The sequence below is a fragment of the Aethalodelphis obliquidens genome, unplaced genomic scaffold, assembly GCF_003676395.1.
Source record: "Aethalodelphis obliquidens isolate GAN/ISIS:26980383/991018 unplaced genomic scaffold, ASM367639v1 scaffold49, whole genome shotgun sequence".
In the NCBI taxonomy this organism is placed as follows: Eukaryota; Metazoa; Chordata; class Mammalia; order Artiodactyla; family Delphinidae; genus Aethalodelphis; species Aethalodelphis obliquidens.
Genome location: NW_020837993.1, coordinates 12,000,023 through 12,022,034, shown reverse-complemented (window position 1 = coordinate 12,022,034; position 22,012 = coordinate 12,000,023). Strand labels below are relative to the sequence as shown.

The 22,012-nt window shown below is 43.1% G+C and overlaps 1 protein-coding gene across 3 annotated transcripts in view; it reads left to right on the top strand.

The window, feature by feature from the left end:
- ADAMTS17 (ADAM metallopeptidase with thrombospondin type 1 motif 17) overlaps positions 1–22,012 on the top strand; it is a 351,891-nt gene that overhangs the window by 9,107 nt on the left and 320,772 nt on the right. For all 3 annotated transcript variants that reach the window (XM_027083226.1, XM_027083228.1, XM_027083227.1), the window contains exon 3: positions 5,595–5,748. In XM_027083226.1, the coding sequence (XP_026939027.1) occupies positions 5,595–5,748 (154 nt within the window). The remainder of the gene's footprint in view (positions 1–5,594; positions 5,749–22,012) is intronic.

Genomic DNA, 22,012 nt, shown 5'->3' with positions numbered 1-22,012 from the left:
GTCCACGGGGAGAAGACTACCTAAGACCTGGTCCAGTGAACCCGGGAGCCGCAGTCTCCTGAAGAGGAGAGGCTTGGAGGGCTCCCTGGGCACTGAAATCCCAGTGTGGCCTTTGTAGGATGGTGAGGTCAGCAGTCACGAGGCAGGTCCCCTCAAACGGAGGACAGAGCATCAGATGGTTCCAGAGCATGGATACAACAGGGTTTCTTTATCTTAAGAGCATTTGCCGCATTATGCTGAGAAGTTGTGCTCATGTTAGGAGGTGGTACAAATCTTTCTGACCTTCACACATTTTTCCAGCTGCAGGAGAGCTAGTCCTGCTTCAGGGGGTGGGGTGGGATTAACAATACCCAGTTTATAACGCTCTCTTAAAGCAGCACAGAAACCCTTCAAAACCAGCTTCCAGAATAAAGAGAATTAAAAGGGAACCACTCAGAACTGTCATAATATCAGGTTATACCTGATACACTTTATTTGACCCAAACTTCTTTAGTAGGATACCAAATTTTAGAATATGTAAGATTTCTCTTCTAAGAGCACCATTTCATTGAGGATTGTTGTCTCCTTTGAGACCAAGTGGCCTCAGGGCTTCCAGTCCTGTCTGCCGTGGGCATCTAGTTCCCCACAGTTCTCTTCAGATGGTGTTTGCAGCTCTCTTGCATCTAATGCAACCTGAGGCTTTTCCTTGCTGCCATCTGTGGAACAGGGAGGCCCTGGAAGAGCATTTCCATGTGTCTCACTTCTCAGCATAGATGGTGACCAGAGGAATAATGCAAACCCAAGCAACCCTGCTTAGCTCTTGGGACCACAGGGCAGCAATGTGCTAGAAGCCAGGGCAGAGCCCCATAGTCAGAGGAAGGCCCAGGTTGGTGCAGGTAGTCTGCATCTAGGGTACTTCCACGTGCTGGAATCAAGCATCTCTGGCACCCAGTTAAAAGCTAGGGAAGTGGTTCTCCACCCTGGCTGCACATGGAAATCTCCTGGTGAGCTTTAAAAAAATACCAGTGCCTGAGTTTCACCCCAAGGGATTCTAATTCACATGGCCTGGAGTGGGGCCTGGGCCTGAGTTTTCAAAGCTTGCCAAGTGACTGCACTGTGCAGCCAGGGATGAGGACCTCTGAGCAAGGGGGACTGCGGGAAGACCATGCTATTGCCTTCTATTCCAAGCCGGTCCAGTCCAGTTCATTCTATTCCATTCGAATCCATTCCATTACAGTACAGTTCACTCACATTTTCTTGAGTAACTGTTATGTGGCAGACATTGGAAAAATAAGAAGGCATAATTCCGATCCTGCCTCAAAGGAACAAACTACTTTTTAGGTTGGTTGTGACAGATGCCCCATAACACAGGGGATAGTGGGCTGGGACGTAGAGTGCCAGGGAAGGGGGATTTTTTTTTTTTTTTTTTTTTTTTTTTTTTACCGGGGAGAGGGGAGGGGAGAAGGAAGGTCAGGAAAAGATCAAGAGGGCTGACAAGTTTTTATCCTGGGATGAGATTGTGTGTGTGTGTGTGTGTGTGTGTGTGTGTGTGTGTGTGTGTGTGTGTGTGGCACGGGGGAGGGGGAGGTGGTGACAAGCGGCACTTTTCAACAACGTTTTGTCACTGTGATGACCTGGTGAATATTAGCAAGGCTTCAGGGTGCCTAGTGACAGCACTTGGAGGGGGCAGGGGCAAGTTCCTTCCTTGTGGTGGCTCCTGAGGGGGAGGGCTGTGCCCTGCTCCCTCCCCCCAGGTGCTAGTCTTGGCCACAGGCCAGCTTGAAAGTCAGTTCCCAAGAGGGCAAGTGGCTGCCAGGTAGAGTATAGGCCATTAGTCCATGTGTCTGTCTCTCACCAGCATTGCCATTCTCTTTCCTGAATGGATGGAAACCAGCATGTGGGTTCCTCCAAAAAAGACCTTCTAAAGCAAAACCTCCCCCAAGGGGCTGGACCATGCTTGTGTGTGTGCATGTATGTACCTGTAGACTTTCTCACCAAGGTGAGATTCTCCCTATATTGTGTCACATTGGAACTACTGGCTAACTGGCCTTTACCCTGTGGCTTGCATGCTAGGCTGAGTGAATGATAACTGGCTTTGAAAGTTCTAGACTCAAGGGGGCCTTTAACCTCCCAGAGCTGGAGCATTTCAGGAAGACTCCAGCCCCTGTCAAGGTTGAGCGTGTCCCCCAGGGAGCACAGCCCTCCTACAGCGTGGGGCCCATCCCATGCACTGTGCTGTATCTGCCAACTTTATTTCAACCACAGACGTTTCCACTGAAACGGTCATCAAGGACTTCTGCACTGAGGATTTCTTTTTTTTTTGAATTTACTAATTAGATTTTATTTATTTATTTATTTTAACATCTTTATTGGGGTATAATTGCTTTACAATGGTTTGTTATTTTCTGCTTTATAACAAAGTGAATCAGCTATACATATACATATATCCCCATATCCCCTCCCTTCTTGCGTCTCCCTCCCACCCTCCCTATCCCACCCCTCCAGGTGGACACAAAGCACCGAGCTGATCTCCCTGTACTATGCAGCTGCTTCCCACTGCTATCTATTTTACATTTGGTAGTGTATATATGTCAGTGTTACTCTCTTACTTCGTCCCAGCCTACCCTTCCTCCTCCCCGTGTCCGCAAGTCCATTCTCTACGTCTGTGTCTTTTTAAAATTAATTTATTTATGTATTTATCTATTTTTGGCTGTGTTGGGTTTTTGTTGCTGTGCGCGGGCTTTCTCTAGTTGTGGCAAGCGGGGGCTACTCTTTGTTGTGATGCGCTGGCTTCTTATTGCGGGGCCTTCTCGTTGTGGAGCATGGGTTCTAGGTGCATGGGCTTCAGTAGTTGTGACACATGGGCTCAGTAGTTGTGGCTCATGGGCTCTAGAGCACAGGCTCAGAAGTTGTGGTGCATGGGCTTAGTTGCTCCACGGCATGTGGGATCTTCCCGGACCAGGGCTTGAACCCATGTCCCCTGCATCGGCAGGCAGACTGTCAACCACTGTGCCACCAGGGAAGCCCCAGAACCATTTTTTTTTAAGGTTGCATATATATGTGTTAGCATATGGTATTTGTTTTTCTCTTTCTGACTTACTTCACTCTGTATGACAGACTCTAGGTCCATCCACCTCACTACAAATCACTCAATTTCGTTTCTTTTTATGGCTGAGTAATATTCCATTGTATATATGTGCCACATTTTCTTTATCCATTCATCTGTCGTTGGACACTTAGGTTGCTTCCATGTCCTGGCTATTGTAAATAGAGCTGCAGTGAACATTGTGGTACATGACTTTTTGAATTATGGTTTTCTCAGGGTATATGCCTAGTAGTGGGATTGCTGGGTCATATGGTATTTCTATTTTTAGTTTTTTAAGGACCCTCCATACTGTTCTCCATAGTGGCTGTATCAACTTACATTCCCACCAACAGTGCAGGAGGGTTCCACTGAGGCTTTCTATACACACAGCTCTGGTGGATCTGCACAGCCTCCCACAGCCACTCTCTTCCTCCGCTTCTTCAGTCTCCCCAAAGTATCATAGTGAACAAACTCAAGTTTTAACTTCAAAGGAGAGGGGAGAAAGCCATGCTTCCCGGCAGGTCATGCAGTGCCACTTTAAGACAGTTTTATTTGGGCAGTAAAATCTCTGGGTTGTTCTTGGCAGCAGTTCTAATGAAATGGAAACCTTGAAATCTTCTTACAGCAGTAAGTACCGTCTCAAACCCTGTTTGGGGGACTAAATGTTGTAGGCGGTCTTATTAGTGGATCTGATTTATTTTCAGAGGACTGGTATTGATGCATCCTTTCAGAAGGTAGAGGAGTCTGTATCATTTGGTTTGAGTGAGCTCTGTACCTGAGACCTGAGGAATTGCTGAGCTGTGGTGGAGAGCAGTGCTTCTCAAAGCCTGGTCCTCGGGCACGCAGCATCAGTATCACCTGGGGACTTGTTAGAAATGAACGTTCTTGGTGAGCATCCGTGACCTCCAGGTGATTTTGATGCACACTGGAGTTTGAGAACTACTGCTTTTAGAAAGTAGTGTCAGGACTTCCCTGGTGGTCCAGTGGCTAAGACGACTCGTTCCCAGTGCAGGGCACCCAGTGTTCGATCCCTGGTCAGGGAACTAGATCCCACATGCCGCGACTAAGAGTTCACATGCCACAACTAAGACCCGGCACAGCCAACTAAATAATTTTTTTTTTTTTTTTAAGAAAAGAAAACAGTGTCATGGCTTTTAGAAAATAGTATTGGGGAGAGAGAGAACAAAGGATGTTCGTGACAGCCTAAGACAGATTGGCCCAGTCTCCTGAATCTGTGCTAGTAAAGGTTGTCCCGACCATGAACGCAGAGCAGGGGCTGTGGACTGCAGGGCCCAGTATGCAAACATAGATAATTCTCAGCCCTGGCCGAGTCAGGATCCTTGTGAGCGGTTTACCTTGTTTTGTTGATGTCTCAGAAGAGAAGCTAGCAGCAGGTATCCTGGGGAAGGAGGGCAAATTGTTTAAATGCTGTTAGCATTGGTTCCAAATGAAAGGAAAAGTTCTCTGCATTGTGTATATATTTTTAAGAATTAATATTCACTCTGTTAAAGCGACAAATTAAGAATCCCAGTCCTTAAGTTTTTTGTTCAATTTACAAGTCATGTTCTATTTATAATCTAGCAAGTTTTTGAAATACCTTTTAAGGGGCCTTTGGATAACATTTACAAATTGGTGATTAACAACGTTTAAACCTTTAAAACTGTATGTAGAAATTTACCATATTCAATTTCATTTTCAAGTTCTTCTGTTGTCTGATTAAAAAATATACCCTTTGCATGATTCATATAAATAATTAGTTAACTAGTTTTATAAACATGGGAAGTCTTAAGTTCTCTTATACATTCTGATACTGTTTATAAGCCTAATAAGATTTTTAAATTACAGGTCTAAATCATTGCTGTGCTTTAAATTAGAATCACAAATTGAATCCATTAGATACTCTGCCAAGTTCTCTTAAACACTGAAAAAAATCCACTATCACAAAACTATTAACACTACAGGTCTGACTCCATCCTCTCTATTTAATTCTAAATATTGCCCAGGAATAAAATATATTTTTTTCCCATTAAGGATATAATTGTCATTCATTCCCAACACTTTTGGAGGTACCTCCTTAGGTGGAGTTTTAGGGGATGATATAAAAAATAGTTTTTTAAATGGGCTTTAATTAGAAGTAAGTGTATAGGAGGAGGCAAACAAGGGAATCTGTTCTCCCTCCCCCCTGCTGCAGCAGAGGCCCCAATAAAGCCTTGCCTGAAAAATAATATTAAAAAAAAATTAACACTAAAGTAAGATATCTTTGAAAGTGAACCCAGAAAATGGGTGCTGTTGCCGCATCCCCCCCCACACCCGCCTTCTGTCACCTGACCCCCAACACAGCTGCTGGGTGAGATGTTTCAAGTCATGCAAGAGCTCATTCTTGGACTCTGTAAATTGGTGTAAGCTGCAAAGAAAAAGCCCAGGCAGGGGAAGCAGGCCATAGCTAGGTGGCCTTTCCACCCTCTGGCTCTGGGGTCGTGGGCAAGTGTGAATGAGGATGACTGACAACTGTTTTCCTCTTTCTGGGCAGGTTGGCCTCATCCAGCTTGGGCAGGAGCAGGTGCTAATCCAGCCCCTCAACAATTCCCAGGGACAAGAGCATCTGATCAGGCGCAGATGGTCCTTGACACCCAGCCCCTCTGCCGAGACCCAGGTCTCTGGGCAGCTCTGCAAGGTCCTAACAGGTGAGTCTGGGAAATAGTGTGAATGACTCACAACACAGGCCCTTTTGGCTTTTGGTGCCATCGCACATCCCTAGACCATCCCCATTGCTGTGTCTCCAAGTGTGCTGAAATCTTGTGAGCAAGAACTTACCTTTCCCTGTATTTTGAAAGCTTTTTTTAATTGCCCATAAGGCCACTTCCTTTTCATTTCTATGTGTATTAATATCAGCGTTTCATGTGTAGCAGCCCTTTGAAAAAGGTGTTTCTAGAAAGAACCCAGGATCTCTTTTGTGTAGTGTCTCAATTTTATGGATCTGGAGCAAGTTGAGGCCTGAAAAACCTCAATGGCTTATTGTTATCAAGCCCGAGGTTGGTGGCAGAGCTAGGATGAGAATTCCTTCCCTTGGCACCCTGGCCAGAGCTTGCTTTCCTTATACAGTGGTCCTCGGTCTTGTCTGCACTAATTAGAGTCACCTGGGAGACCTATGAAGCAGTGGTTCTTAAGAGTGTGACCCCAGCAGCATCAGAATCACCTGGGACTCTGTTAGAACTGCATGTTCTCTCCCAGCCCCCACCTCCTGAATCAGAAACCATGGGGGTGGGTCCAGGTAAATCTGATCATGCTTCAGTGTGAGAGCCACTGCTTTAAAAAATGCCATGCACTAGCCAGTCCCTCCAAATCCTCATCTGATTGGTCCATGGTGTGACTTGGGTGTGTTTTTGAAGGTGGTTCTAATAAGCAGCTTGGGCTGAGAACCCAGGGTTCTTGTATTCTGTGCCTCTTGTGGGCAACCTCTGGTTTATCTGTTAAGTGTTTAAGGACATTTCACCATGCTGTGTCACTAGCAGTCTGCCTGTGAGTGTCCCTTGATGAAGATGATATCCTACTGCTCACAGGTGTCACTTCCTCCCTGGAGAGCATGGGACCCCATGGCTGACCTTTGGGAGTTGTTCTTTTGTAGTTTAAAGACTTTGAATAAAAATACAGTGTCTCAGTTTAGTATTCCAATGACCTTGGAAGTAAATCGATTATATGACTGTATTTTGAACAGCTTTGTTATGTATAAGCGAGCCCTGCAGCTTAGCTCCGCTGGTGCATGCAGTCCTGACCCTATCCACATAGCCACCCTCCTTAGCCTAGTCTGCATTCAGCAGGGAGTTATTAGAGGTGATTTTGCTGGATCAGGGTCATCTCTGCAACTCCAGGAGAAAGAATGCCACCATACATTAGGGTTTTGCTGTGTTCCTTCCTGCACCCTTACAAAAACAGGAAAGAGAGGTCTCAGCAAAAAATTACTTGTAACTAAAATTTTTTTTGGCGGTACGCGGGCCTCTCACTGTTGTGGCCTCTCCCGCTGCGGAGCACAGGCTCTGGACGCTCAGGCTCAGCGGCCATGGCTCACGGGCCCAGCTGCTCTGCGGCATGTGGGATCCTCCTGGACCAGGGCACAAACCCGTGTCCCCTGCATCGGCAGACGGACTCTCAACCACTGCGCCACCAGGGAAACCCTGGTATTGTAACTAAAATTTACCCCTTAATAGGAAGCATGGGTTTTGGTAAGTCCGATGGTTGGTTGTGTGTTTGGGCTTGATGTTGGTGTGTTATTTTAAACGTTAGCCAGCTGCCCCTATCTGGGTCAATCGGTGGATTTTTTTCTCTCTCTCCTCTCAGAGTAAATGACTAGTGGTCATTTTAAATCTTTGTGCATTTTCTGCAGCTGATCTGACCATATTGTTTCAGAGGCAGGGGGATGACTCTAAGGCAGAGGTTCTCAGCCCTGGCTGTCCATTGGCATCACCTGGGGAACTTTAACAACTAGTCACACCCAGCTCCTGCCCCCAGAGAGCCGCTTTTATTGATCTGGGGTGCAGCCTGGGCATCTAGTGATTTGAAGCCTCTCCAGGTGGTTCTAATGTTCAGCTGGTGCTGAGAACTGCTGCGCTAAGTTTCAGACATGATTAATAGCACCTGTGGGCCATCGGAAGTGGGTTTTCTCAGGTGAGAATCACCAAGCAGGGCCACACAGTGAAACCCAAGGACAAATATGTTTTATTCTTACTTTCCCTTTGTTCCTGCCAGTGCTTGTCAGCTGCTAGTCAGTGACCAGAAACCCTGGGTGCCTGTGGATGATATCATGGAATATTTGTCTAATTACCAGCTGCCATCCTCTTTAGGGGTGTGATACCAAGGATTGCTGACAAAATGATAAATTGTGTTTGTGTTTGCATTTTTGTCCCTAAGACTAGTTTGGAGGCACTCTTCTGAGAGACTCTTTTGCCTTTAGTGAAGGAAATAAAATGAACAAAACCAGGGGGTTTATTCCCAGCCCCCAAATCTCACATCAACATGCTCTGCCATGCAGGAGCAACATGTATATTTAAGGTGATGCCAACTCAGGCTCTGTCCTGGGTAGGAACACAGACATAGGAGAACGGTATAGACTTTGCTTCTGGTCCTTCTTTCTTTGTGTGAAATAGTCAGTAAACTTTGTTGCTGTGTTGGGAAAGACAGCAGGCCTTCTAAGAGGCTTAGCTAATGAGCAGTCAATTAGACCCTATCTAGTTTGGATTAACTTTCAAACATTGGGGTTTAGAAACTGGGAAAATTAATTTACTGGGACTCCAGCAAAATACATTCTTGAAGTTTCCTGGAAAGATTAATCAGATTAATCCACGATTTCTCATGGGAACTTGTTCTTTATGGCTGAGCATGGCAGCCATAGGTGTAATTGTGCCTTGTCATTGATCTGTGTTATTCCAACCTTGGACATGGCCTTGGGGTAGCCAGCTGGCTCACACAGGTGAGGAGCAGTCTGATAACTCTTTCTTCTCCATGAAGCACTCAGTTTACCTGTGAGTTGAGTCTGGGTAAGCTGCCATGTTGTCTAGGGGGATAGAGGGACTGACACAGGAAAGGCCACCTGGGAGGAATCACTGCCTTGTCTTTGGTACTATAGAGGTTGCATTTCTAGCAGTCTTCGGGGCTTCCAGAGAGGGAACAGATGGATCCTATTTCCTTATAAATTAATTTATAAATTAATTTAAAAAAATCACTCCAGCTTGGAACTTTGCATGAAAATATGGAGGCTGTGAGCCTTTTTAAATAAAAATAAATAAAAAAATAAATAAAAAAAAATTTATTTATTTATTTTGGTGAGCATGAGTTTTTGAAGATATTTTTGGCTGTTCTCAAACACTAAAATGGTAGTTTGGATATTTTGAAATGTTTGTTGATTTAAAAAAAAATATTTATTTATTTTGGCTGTGCTGGGTCTTCACTGCGGCATGCCGACTCTTGGTTGCGGCATGTGGACTTCTTAGTTGCGGCATGCATGTGGGATCTAGTTCCCCACCAGGGATCGAACCCGGGACCCCTGGATTGGGAGTGCAGAGTCTTACCCACTGGACTGCCAGGGAAGTCCCTGTTTCTTGATTTTTCTGAGTGGTTATTTTGACTTCAAAACTTTTTGTCTGCCTGCTATGCTTATTTTAATTTCTCTATTCAGATTCATTATAGAGTCTTCTCACTAGCACTTTCGTGGTTTTTAGTAACAATTTGAATCTCTTCTCATCCACTATGGTAGATGTAACATGTGGATGGTTGAAGTAGATTGTAAAATAATGAAACTAGTTTCCTATGAGGCACTGTCAAAGTAGGAATCCTGCAACGTTTTGCATGGTGGTGGGCTCTTTAGAACACAAATACACCAATGCCATTCAGCAGTGGTACCTGTGAAGTCACTGATGTCTACTTTATAGTTTGTTTTGTTATGCTTGTTTTAAAAAACAGTGCAGTAATTTTATAGTATTGTTTCATTCATAGCATTCTGAAGTTAATTTTAGTGAGTAGAGGATACCATAACGATTCAGAAATTGTGTATTGCCAATTTATGCAATAATTTGCATGTGTAATAATATCTGTATATACTCTGTAATAAATAAATGGTTGGGACTTGTGTTTTGTGTCACTTAAGATTCATTTGGTTGGAAATGACAGAAATCAAACTGGCTTCAGTACTGATGACATCACAGCCATGGGCTCCTGGAGCTGAGGAGCAGAGCAGGAGGTTGGACCTCAGGTCAGCCTTGGCCACAGCAGTTCTGTATCTGACAGCCTTGTCCTCAGCTGGCTTCTCTTCTGGTGATAAAGAGGCAGCTGGGCTGAGGAGATAAACTCTTCTGTTTAATCAGGGTTGACTTGGATCATGACTTGAGTTCCTTTCAGTTCACCACTGGCTTCAAGCGTCTTGAGGCAAGAGTAGAAGAGCTTATTAGCTCAGTCCCCACATAACTATGGAGATGTCACTCTGCCTTCCATCCTTGTCCTGACTTCCTGAAAGTCAGCTAAAAAGTCTGGTTGGATAGATTCAGGACACCTCTAATCCAGATAGAATCCATCATTCCAGCCCATGTGGTTGATAAGACTTTGGCTGGTTCCTTCACAGGGTCCTCATCAGATGCTAATTAACTCCTCATCCCACCTGTGCCCGGGATAAACATGGCTACTGGTTTTTGCTCATTAGGAAGGGCTCAATCCCTCTGAAATTTAGTTCCTCTAAACTTCTTTGAGACCTTAGGTCTCCAGTGGGTAAAGCAAAATATGATTTCGTTGTTTATCCAGTGTTTTTTGTTGTTTCAGTGGTGGTGATAGTCTTCCATCTTTTTCTGCATCTTAAGTGGAAGAAGAACCCAAAGGAAATGGAATTAAATTTGTACTTTGAGTTTTTTCATGTTAATATTTTAAGTATGTATTCACATATAAAAATATTAAATCCAAAAAGAGACACCAATATTTTAAGAATTATTATTCCTGGAGAAAGAGAAAGAAGTATGATGGCAGAGACCCAACTCTGTCTACCTTGTGTGTGACCCCAGAAGTGTCCCTTGGCATCTCTGTGCCTCTGCATTAGTTTGCTGGGGCTGCTGGAACAAACTACCACAGACCTGGCAGCTTGAACAACAGGCATTTACTTCCTCACAGTTTTGGAGTCTAGAAGTCTGAGATCACTGTGTGGGCAGGGTTGGTTTCTTCTGAGACCTCTCTCCTTAGCTTGTAGATGGCAGTCTTCTTCCTGTGTCCTCTTATTGTCTCATGGTCTATGCATGTCTGTGTCCTAATCTCCTCTTCTTTTAAGAATGTCAGTTATATTGGATTAGAGCCCACCCTAATGATCCCAGTTTCACTTAATTACCTCTTTAAATCCCCTATCTGCAAACTCGGTCACATTCAAAGGTACTGTGGGTTAGAGTACACAGTTCAGCCCACAACGGCCTCTGTTTTCTCATCTGTAACATTGATATGATGCAGGTCTTGTCTGCTTCTCAGGGTTATTGCTGAAGAACAGAGAGGTGAGAGGGTGATGGAACCGCTTCCAGCCACATTGGTGGGGGGAATGTTCATAAGAACACTTACAAATGCCTAAGAGGCAAAAAACAAACTTAGAGGAAATTAGAAATGGGCTGTATAAAGGGTCCCTTTCTATAAGAATAGATATCATAGTTGGCTGGTCATCATCTATTTACAGTTTTTTCTTGATAAATAAATAGAAAAGGAGCTGTGTAGACTCAGGCAACTTTAGAAAGGACTGGGCCACTGAGCTTCAGTTTCATCATCTGCACCTGACTAATATCATCTACCTCTTGGGAGTTTTGTGGGTTTTAAATGAGATAATGCATACTTGTCACTTAGCAACTAACAAATATTAGTTGCAGCTGCTGTGGTTATAATTATGATTTGTATCCCCATTCTTTAATATCAGAGGACCACTTCAGTGCCCTTGTTCTGTATTAAGTGGGAAAGAAAGAGAAACTCTATGAGAGCACTGAGTGAAAGCTAAAGGTTCTCATTATTATTCTTGAATCTGTCATTCTTGCCTCTTGAGAAAATCTGTAATGCAATCAGGGAATCTTAGTGTTTCCAGACTGGAAGTTACCCTTAAAGGACATATGCTCTCGTTTTTGTTTATTCTGTCATCAAGTATTCATTGACCCTCTAGACAACATATTGTGGTGAGCATGACACAGCATGGTCCCTGCCTCCAGGAAGCTCGTAGGAGGGATAGAAGTAAACAAAGGTAGCAGGTATAAATTATTTTTGTAAAATATTTAGAACGGGAAAAAGAGCACAAAACAAAAACTGAAGGCCCACATACCCAGCATTCAGACCTAACCCATGTTAGGATCTGGTCACATCTGCTTTGGAACATTTTTTTCTTGAGATAAATTAACATTTATGGGTATGAGTGAGTATCCTTCCACCTCACCCCTTATCATCCCTCTAGCTTACTGTCCAGAAGAAACCACCATCCTGAGGTTGGTGTGAATCTCTCCTATCCATGTTTTTTTAAACTATTATGGCATTTGTGATATAGAGTCATAAACTGCATGTTGTGTTGTTTTGTATGTTTTAACATTTACATAAGTCGCTTCATACTGTGCAGTTTGCTTTTATCACTTACAATAATGTTTTTTAGGTTTATCCATGTTCCTTTTTTTTATAATATTCTCTAGATTTAATCAAGTTGCTTTTTTCCTAACTTTTTTAGAATACTTAGCTCATTAAACTTTACTCTTTCTTAATTTTTAATGTATATATTTGAGGCTATACATTTTCCTGTAAGCATACCTTTAACTGCATACAAATTTTGATATGTAATATTTCCAGTATCCAGTTCTAAGTATTCTCCAAGTTCCATAATAGTTTTTTCCTAGAGGGGCAGTACAATGTAGGTACTTAAGAACTTACAGATATGCCTACTGGGTTTGTATAAATTTATTTATTTATTTATTTATTTATTTATATTTTTGGCTGTGTTGGGTCTTCGTTGCTGGACGTGGGCTTCCTTTAGTTGCGGTGAGCAGGGACTACTCTTCGATGCGGTGCACGGGCTTCTAGTTGCGGTGGCTTCTCTTGTTACAGAGCACAGGCTCTAGGCACGCAGGCTTCAGTAGTTGTGGCACGCTGGTTCAGTAGTTGTGGCTTGCCAGCTCTAGAGCGCAGGCTCAGTAGTTGTGGTGCACGGGCTTAGTTGCTCCACGGCATGTGGGATCTTCCCGGATCAAGGCTCGAACCCGTGTCCCCTGCATTGGCAGGTGGATTCTTAAGCACTGCGCCACCAGGGAAGTCCCTGGCCTACTGGGTTTGAATTCCTGCCTCCACCACTTACTGGCTTGAATGACCTTGAGTAATTTATTTAATCTTTTTGTGCCTAAATTTCTTTATTTGTAAAAATGGTGATAATAATTGTATGTACTTTATAGAATTATTAAGATGATTAGATAAGTTAATATATAATGCACTTACAACGTTTAGCACAAAGTATTCTGTATTATTATCTATTATCATTGCAGCTTTACATTTATAAATTTTTATCATGTGTTTTTGCCATCGTTCAAAACTGATTTATAGTTCTCTGTTTAGCAGTTAAAAAATGTGGCCCATACCAAGTTTTCCATCATGTTCTTTTTTTATAGTTTCAGGATCTCTGCTGAGATTTCCTATCTTTTCATTCATCAAGAGCATATTTTCCTTTACGTCCTTAGGCATGGTGATAATAATTGCTTTAAAATTCTTGTCTGCTCTTCTAACAGCTGGGTCGTCATGGGATTTTTTTCTCCATTTATTGTCTTTTCTCTTGCAAATGGGTCACATTGTCCTAGTTATTCAAATGTCAATATGAATAACATACGGAATGTGTTCTGGATGTAAATGTAATATTTTGAAGTGGATTCTATTCCTCTGGAGTATTTTAGCTGACAATTAATTTTCTTGGACTCAAACTGCAAAATTTGTCTCTCAGGCAGCATCTCAAATCTCAGTTCCATTCTTTTATCCTTAGCTAGAGTCTGTTCCACATAGGGATCATTTAGAGAGTTTGATATAGTTGATATACAGAATTTTGGGCTTCCCCTTCTTGGAGCTCTCCTTTCTAATATGCCCCCACTTAGTTTCTAGTCACTTTTGTGCTCTGAACTCTGTCCTTTGGTTCTTTAGGCCTGAGGATTGTGGGCATTCTGTTGGAGTATAAGCCACCCTATAGCACTGACCAGGCCTGCCTTCAGTCCCCTGTGCTGTTCTGTTCTTCCAAGCTTTGACTCCCCACCAACATCTTCCTGCATTGGCTTACTTTCCAGTAATCCAGTCAGTGGATTTTTGTATTTTGTTTAAGTTTACAGTTGTTCTCTATAGGAGGTTTAGGTCTGTTAGAAGCTTGTTGGCCATACTGCATTCCATATGATATTGATTCTTTGGTAATGGTTGAGATTTGAATTGTGGTTTAGAACATAGCTATTTTTGTTTTAATAAATGTTTTATATGTAATTAAAAGAATGTGTATTCTTTAATTGTTGTGAACAGCATTTTATATATTTTCATTAGTTCAAATTGTTGTGATCTCAAAATCATTCATATCCTCATTATTTTTGTCTTGCTTGACTTACTTGTTTTAATTAGAGGTATATTAAAAATCTCATAACTTATTGTAGTTTGGCATATTTCTCCCTTTAATTCCATTAATTTTTGCTGTATAGGTTATGAGGCAGTATTGTTTGTTGCATACAGGTCTAGGAGCTGTATTCCTGGTGAATTATTTCTTTTATTATCGTGTAATAAACCATCTTTATCCCTGGTAAAGCTTTTGGCCTTCTGGCTATTTTCATCTAATATTAATATTACCAGTAGTTTTTATTTTCCTCAATGTTTGCCTGATTTTTATTTTTCCTAAGTTTTAATTTCAATCCTTCTCTATAATGATGTTTTATATAGTTTCTTAAAAATAATATGTATCTGAATTTTAAAAAATGTCCAATTTAAGAACATCTGTCTTTTCATTGACAAGGTTAGTATTTTTATATTTATGGTGTTACTGATATAATTACATGTATTTCTACCATCTTTTGTTTTCCATTTACAATACCATGGTTTTTCTTTGATTCTGTTTCTTTTTGTTGTTGTTTTCATTTTTTTCTGTTGGTTCCATCAGCTTTTCTTCCCCCTTTTTTCTTCCACTGGTGTGAAAATGTTATCATCTATTCACTTCTTTTGTTGTTGTTACCCTAAAATTAAAAAAAAAATTGTCCTAAGGAAGTCTAAAAGTATCAGGTGTCTTTCATTCATAATATAAGAGCCTTCAAATGCTTTCATTTTATTTATTATTTTTATCTGTTAATTTAATTATATATTTTTGTCCCCTCCCATTTAATCATCATCATTATATATTCTTATAGTTAAAATTATTTAGATTTATTTATATATTTACCAACTTATTTGCTCAGTATTATTTCTTGCAACCCATGTCTCTGTATTTAATGTCCTTCTTAAAGAACACTTTAATCAGGGTTTCTGAGTGGTTACATTATTATCTTTGTTTTTCCAAAACTGTCTTTATTTCACTGGTACTCTTACTGATGATTTAGCTGAATATAGAATTCTAGGTTGAGTCTTATCTTTTCTTAACACTTTGAAGATCTTATTCCAGTGTCTTCTATTTTTGCTACAAAAGGTATTTCAACTTTAGATTCTGTGTAAATAGATTCTGTCTTTTCTCTGTGCAGGTTTAAAAAATGTTATTATCTTTGTGTTCTATAGTATATCTATGGTGGGTTTCCCATACTTATCCCATTTGGGACTCATTGTGATTTTTGGATGTGAGGATTCATGGCTCTGTCAGTTCTGGAAAATGCCCAGCCTCCATCTCACTGAAGAAAGCGTCTTCCCTGTTATCTGCTTATTCTTCTCCTGGGACCACTAGCTGATGTGGACCTTCCTAGTCTTTCCTCCATGTTTTGTAATTTCTTTTTATGTGTTTGGTCTCTTTATCTCTATATTCTGTATTCTGGGTAATTCTTCTCATTGGTCTCCCAGTTCACATTTCTGTTAAATTGGGTCTAATCTCCACTTAGTCCACCTACTAAGTTTTTAGTTTTAGTGATTATAATCTATACATCTAGAAGTTATATTTCATTCTTTTCCAATTCTCTCTTTCCTTTTTATAGTGTCTTGTTCTCTCATTATGATTTTATTTTTCCTTTCTTTTATCACTTTGGTTATTTTTAACATAATGATTTTAAGTCTTTTTTGAATTATTCCACTTTCTGAATTTCTTGGGGTCCTGATCTTCCTGTTTGTTGTATTTGCTCATTCTCTTTTAAACTGGACCATTTTCCTATGTGGATTGTAATTTTATGCTGTGAGCTCAGTTTAGGCTGATGTGTCCCCTCCTCTCATAGCCCCCACTACCCCATCTTCTATGAGAGTGCTGTACGTTCTGGGCTATGGAAGAATCTTCACCGAGTAATTTCACATACCTTTCTGTCTGATGCCCCAGGACCTTTTCACAAGTCCAAACATGATTTCTACTTTAGTGTTTTTCCTTAGGAAATCTATACTGTAAGAGTGATGTGTATTTGTGCGTGTGGCAGAGGCTGGGGATTTGCACTGGAGACTCACCCACATTCCCCTGGCATTCAGAGGTCTGAACAGAGACAATCTTCCCTGTACTTCCGTGTGCCGAGTCATGCTGGGGTCTTGGCCAGATCTCTTTATCTTGCTGTGGCAGGTAAAGCTGGCCTCTCACCTTTTAGGCTAGTATTTGGGCCTAATGTCTGCGGGCCTCTCAGAGCACTTGTTTACTATTCCAAGTATGACACTTCTCAATGTAGTGGCCATCCTTGATGACGGGGACCTTCCAGAGAGGCTGTGGCTCCTGAGGCCCAGCTCAGTGGTGCTGCCTGCCCCCACCCTGGGGACTGCAAGCATGAGGTGCCTCCCTGTGGCTCAGAGAGCCCAAACAAACCCCCTGCCCCCAGGATGGAGAAGTCACTCCCTCTGCTCTTGCTACTTCAGCTCCTGCCCCTCGTCTCAAGGGCACCTCTTCCCCAAATGCTATTCTTCTTTTTTTTGTGGTACACGGGCCTCTCACTGTTGTGGCCTCTCCCGTTGCGGAGCACAGGCTCCGGAGGCGCATGGCTCACGGGCCCAGCCGCTCCGCGGCATGTGGGATCTTCCCGGACCGGGGCACGAACCTGTGTCCCCTGCATCGTCAGGCGGACTCTCAACCACTGCGCCACCAGGGAAGCCCCAAATGCTATTCTTTTAAGGAGCCAAGGTTTTAGATACTGTGACCGGAATGGCAGCTGTGCCCAGACATCTTCCACCTGTTACTAAGTCCAAGCTCGCTCTGCTCACCGCAGGACAGGCCAATAAATCGGAGACATGTTGAGGCAAGGAATACAACTTTATTTGGAAAGCCGGCAGACTGAGAAGGTGGCGGACCAATGTCTTGGAAAAACCATCTTATCGGGGTCTGGATGGCAGTTTCTTTTATAGCACAGAGAGGGGGAGAAAATGAGGAAGTAAAGTAAAAAAGCCTTAAGTTTTGCAGATGTTCCCTGGAATGGCCGGCCTCAGGGAGGGGACGTGCTAATTTCTTCTTTCTTGCAACCATCCATAGGTGGACAGCTGTCAGGATGCTTCCCTGAAAGGGGCAGGGTTCCCCGAGGCAGGTTATTATGTATAGACTGTATCCTTTTAGTAAACAAAAGCAGCAGAAAGCAAAGGTTAAAGTAAAAGAAACAGATCCAACATGTAGTCAGATTTGGCTCTTCCCTGTTATACACCTTGGGCCCTACAAAGTGCCCTCAGCAAAGGAATGCAAAGGCCACCTATGACAATAGCATAAGAACAAACCACATTAATGCCTCAGTAAATCAATACACCGAGGTCACTCACTGTTTCTTTCACTGACCTCAAGTACAAGCAGTGTCTCCTTGTTGTCTGAAGAAAGTACTCAATGATTTAATCTCAAATTCCATAGGATGGATCTTGAGTTTGTTCCCTTGGACCATAGGAGGCATCTGTCATGCTCCTGGCAGTGTTTCTTGGGTGCCCTGTGGCATGTCTGATGTGTGTCCACCACCTTATGTGGAGGATTCTGGCACAGATGTTAGCAGTTGGCTGAGCAAGGATCTCCCTGGAAAACCAGATGGTCAGGCTCACCTGCCCCCTTTGGGGCCAGGAACCCACACCCACTTCTGTGGCTGCTGGTGCTCAGGGGAGGGGGAACACTTCTGAGATCACCAGGTAAGTGTTTCTTGGATCAGAGTCTCCTGGAATATCCCATGGGGCACCTTTTGTAGTGTGAGCGTTCAGTAATAATCATTTCTGCATTTGCTGTTGCCTTTCAGGCTTAATTCTCACAAGCTTTGAGGGGAATCTCTGATCCTGCCATTTGCTTTATATGAACCATGTGTTCATCCAAGTCCCTTTGATCTCATTTTTATTTCCTTTTAAGACAAGGCACTGAGGAAATCTTTTGGATTTTCTTTTGAGGTGATTGGATGGGTGGGGGATGTGCATTAATCACTGTTTGGGAAGAATAAAATTATTATTATTATTATCATTATTATTCCCTGAGGCTGTATGACTCCCTGGATTTGGACCCTGTAAGATGGATACTGCTGCCTGAGTGTCCTGGGGGTGAACACACCCTGGACCGGGCCTTGCCGGCAATGGGCAGGGTCTGACACTGCTTCCCAGGATGCACAGGTTCTTAAAGTCAGCTAATTTTCTTATTCCTTTGTTTCCTCATTTGTAAAAGAGGGCTAATACTTTTCTCAATATTTTACTTCACTGGGTTGCCGGGAGTTAAATGGGCTAATACAAATGGTTTTTCATTAAGTAGAAAGTATTATTAAAATATAAGGTGTCATCTCTTGGGACTTCCCTGGTGATACAGTGGATAAGACTCCATGCTCCCAATGCAAAGGGCCCGGGTTCGATCCCTGGTCAGGGAACTGGATCCCACATGCATACCACAACTAAGAGTTCTCATGCCACAACTAAGGAGCCTGCGTGCCGCAACTAAGGAGCTGGCGAGCTGCAACTAAGGAGCCCACAAGCCGCAACTAAGGAGCCTGCCTGCCACAACTAAGGAGCCCACCTGCTGCAACTAAGACCCAGTGCAACCAAATAAATATTAAAAAAAAGTTAAACAAACAAACAAAAAATAAGGTGTCGTCTCTATAGCAAAGGCCCATCGGGTGGGTTCCCTAAAGCCAGACCTGACATGAGGACTTGGATGCAGGTGGTTAGTTTAGGGCAGGGAGGGGGTCCCAGGAAGCAGGAGAGAGAGAGACAGGGAAGAGCAAATCCAGTGGAATAGAGCAGGAGGCACTACAGGGAGGGCACCAAAAGAGGATCCTGCAGGCGTCCTGGCTGGGAGACAGTGCCCAGTGTTAGGGATCCCTAACCATTTAAAAATGTTAACAGTTTAGGAAAACTGTTACCTTATAAAAATTCCTGTATATTCAGTTAAAAAATTCTTCCTGTGTGAACATAAATTTATCTATGATAATCCCTCCCTTCCCTCTTCCATCCTTTAAAACATTTATTCATTCAGCAAAAGTAGCTCTGAGATCTCTAAAGGAGTAGATAGAGCATTGCAGACACAGGCCTCCTGGAGGCTTGGTGAGGGCTGTCTGGAAGGGAACTCTAGCCTGGGGGGACCCACCTGTGCTCTTGTGGTTCCCTCTGGAGGCTCTACTTTCTGGGCCGATTGCTGGAGAATCAGGAAAAATGGATAAACCAGGCCTGGGGGCAGTGTTTGAATGAATCTTTATGTAAATATTAAATTTATTCTATGCGCTCAATGACTGTGTGTGTGTTTTCTCTAAATTGGCTTGAGTATATTTTATTTTCAGGCAATATAGGAAGTGAGACTTTCAGGTCTCTGTATTTAAACTTGTAATATTCTCTGTTTTTCAAGGCAGTGCTTTATTCACTCGGCCAGTGTTTATTTGATGCTGACTGTGTGTCAGGGCCAGTCCTAGGCATGGGGTATCCTGCAGTGAATGAGAGATAAAATTCCCTGTTCTCATGGAGCTGACACTCCAATGGGTGATTGCTGACACAAGGATTGAAAGCTGATTACCAGTCTCATTCTAGATGGGCCCTAGGGAAGTGGTTCCCCAGTCCCCTAATCATCCTTTCCTCCTGTGCCAACCTATGGGGAGCCCAGATTGGAAGGAATTTCTGATTCCCAGTGGGGTTTGCTGGGCTGGGTGGAGAGATAAAGAGAGTGAGAACCAAGCCACCAGACTGACAGCTGTGACTCTGCAGCATGAAGCAGGGATGTTCAAACACAGGATGGTGTTCTGAGTGGTACCTTGCTCCTGCATTTGGAACCAGGTGCAAGGGTGGAAGTGTCACTTCCCATATTGCCTGCCACCTGCTGGCCTCTGGTATGGCCTCCAGCCTCCTTTTATAGTTCTCTGCTTTCTCTTTGCCTCTGGAACCAGATGGGCTCAATGGGACTGGGGTGTCCCCCTCAGAAACCAACCATGGTTCCAGCCATTGGAGCTTGTTCTCGGCCGTATCTTCTGGCGTCATGGAAGCATTGCCAGCAGGGACTCTTCATTCCTGGCACGGTCCAGCTTCCCTTCTTCCCCTGCCTCCAGATGCTAACGCTTTCCAAGTTGAATTTGTGGTCGCTGCTGCTTTTTTTTTCTCTCTTGGGATCCTTATCTGGTTCTATCCTGGAGCAGTAATCCCCCCTCACTGTCTTCCCAGTTTGTCTTGAGACCCTCATCTTTCCGTGTTCCATCTGCACATCTCCAGTGGCCAGCAGGGGTGGCTGCCTGCTCCCCATAACTTGGGGTTTCTGAACCAAATCCTTGTCTGACGATGCCCGCCTCCACCAGCCCAATACAAATGTTCTGACCCAAGTTTTTTCAGTTACCCCGACTCAAAATTACCTGTTTCCTCTCTTATCCTTGCACCCTTAACTTGAATTCCCTGATCTTATTGTTGCCTTCTTATTTTGCTGTCATTGCAAGGACCTTTGTTAGTCCCCAAATTCACCTCTTGTTAACAGTTTCCTGCACTTGCTCTGTAGTTTGCTTTCTCACTCTCTCTCCCCAGCCTTCCTCTTCGTCTTCTCCCTCTCTCCCTCCCCATCTTCCTTCCAACCTCCCCAACCCTCTCCCCCTCCACACACACTTTTTTTCTGAAGCACTTGAGAGTAATTTGCAGATATCATAGTCCTTTATCTATAAATAGTCATTTATATTTCTTAAGAACTCTTAACTAACCATCATATGTTTATCAAACCTAGGATATGAAACATTGACACAATACTGTTGTCTAATGTACCATCCGTATTTAAATTTTGTCAGTAGTCCCAGTAATGTCTTCTATAGCTTTCTTTTCTTGGCCCAGAATCCATTCCAGAATCACACGTTGCATTTAGTTGTCATGTCTCCTTGATATCCCCCAATCTAGGTCAGTTACTTAGAATTATCCTTTATGATCATCAAATTTCTTCAAAAATACAAGTACAGTCTAGTTATTTTGTAGGAAGCCTCTACTTTTGGTTTTGTCTGCTGTTTCTTCATAAGTGGACTTAGGTAATGCATTTTTGTCTGGAATACCACAAAAGGGATGTTGTGTTGTTCTCAGTGCATCTTATCAGGAGGCACGTGCTGCCAGTTTGTCTTTTGGGGATGTCAATTTTCATTACTTGGTTCAGGTTGTAATCGCTGTTTAATCTGCTGTAAAGTCATTATTTCCCCATATGTAATTAGTGAGTTATTTGTAGGATGTTTTGAGTATATATAAATATCCTGTTCTTCATTAAACTTTCACTCACTAATTTTTTTTTGGGGGGGGGGGTTTTTGCGGTATGCGGGCCTCTCACTGTTGTGGCCTCTCCCATTGCGGAGCACAGGCTCCGGACGTGCAGGCTCAGCGGCCATGGCTCACGGGCCCAGCCACTCCGCGGCATGTGGGATCTTCCCGGACCGGGGCACGAACCCGTGTCCCCTGCATCGGCAGGCAGACTTAACCACTGCGCCACCAGGGAAGCCCTCACTCACTAATTTTAACATCTCTTTATTCTCGGCAGACTCAGTTTTTATTGTGATGGCTTCAAAATGGTGCATTTCTAACTCCATTACTTCCTTCACATTTTTAATTGGTGCTCTCCAGCAAGGAGAGCTTTATCTTTTCCCCCATTTATTTATTTATATCTGTGTGGACTTGGAGATTCTTATTTTACTCCATGTATACTAATTTATTTATTTATTTCTTTTGATGCTCAAGTGGTCTCAGATTTGGACTTTGAGAGAGAATTTTTTTTTTTTTTTTTTTTTTTGCGGTACGCGGGCCTCTCACTGTTGTGGCCTCTCCCATTGCGGAGCCCAGGCTCCGGATGCGCAGGCTCAGCAGCTATGGCTCACGGGCCCAGCTGCTCCGCGGCATGTGGGATCCTCCCGGACTGGGGCACGAACC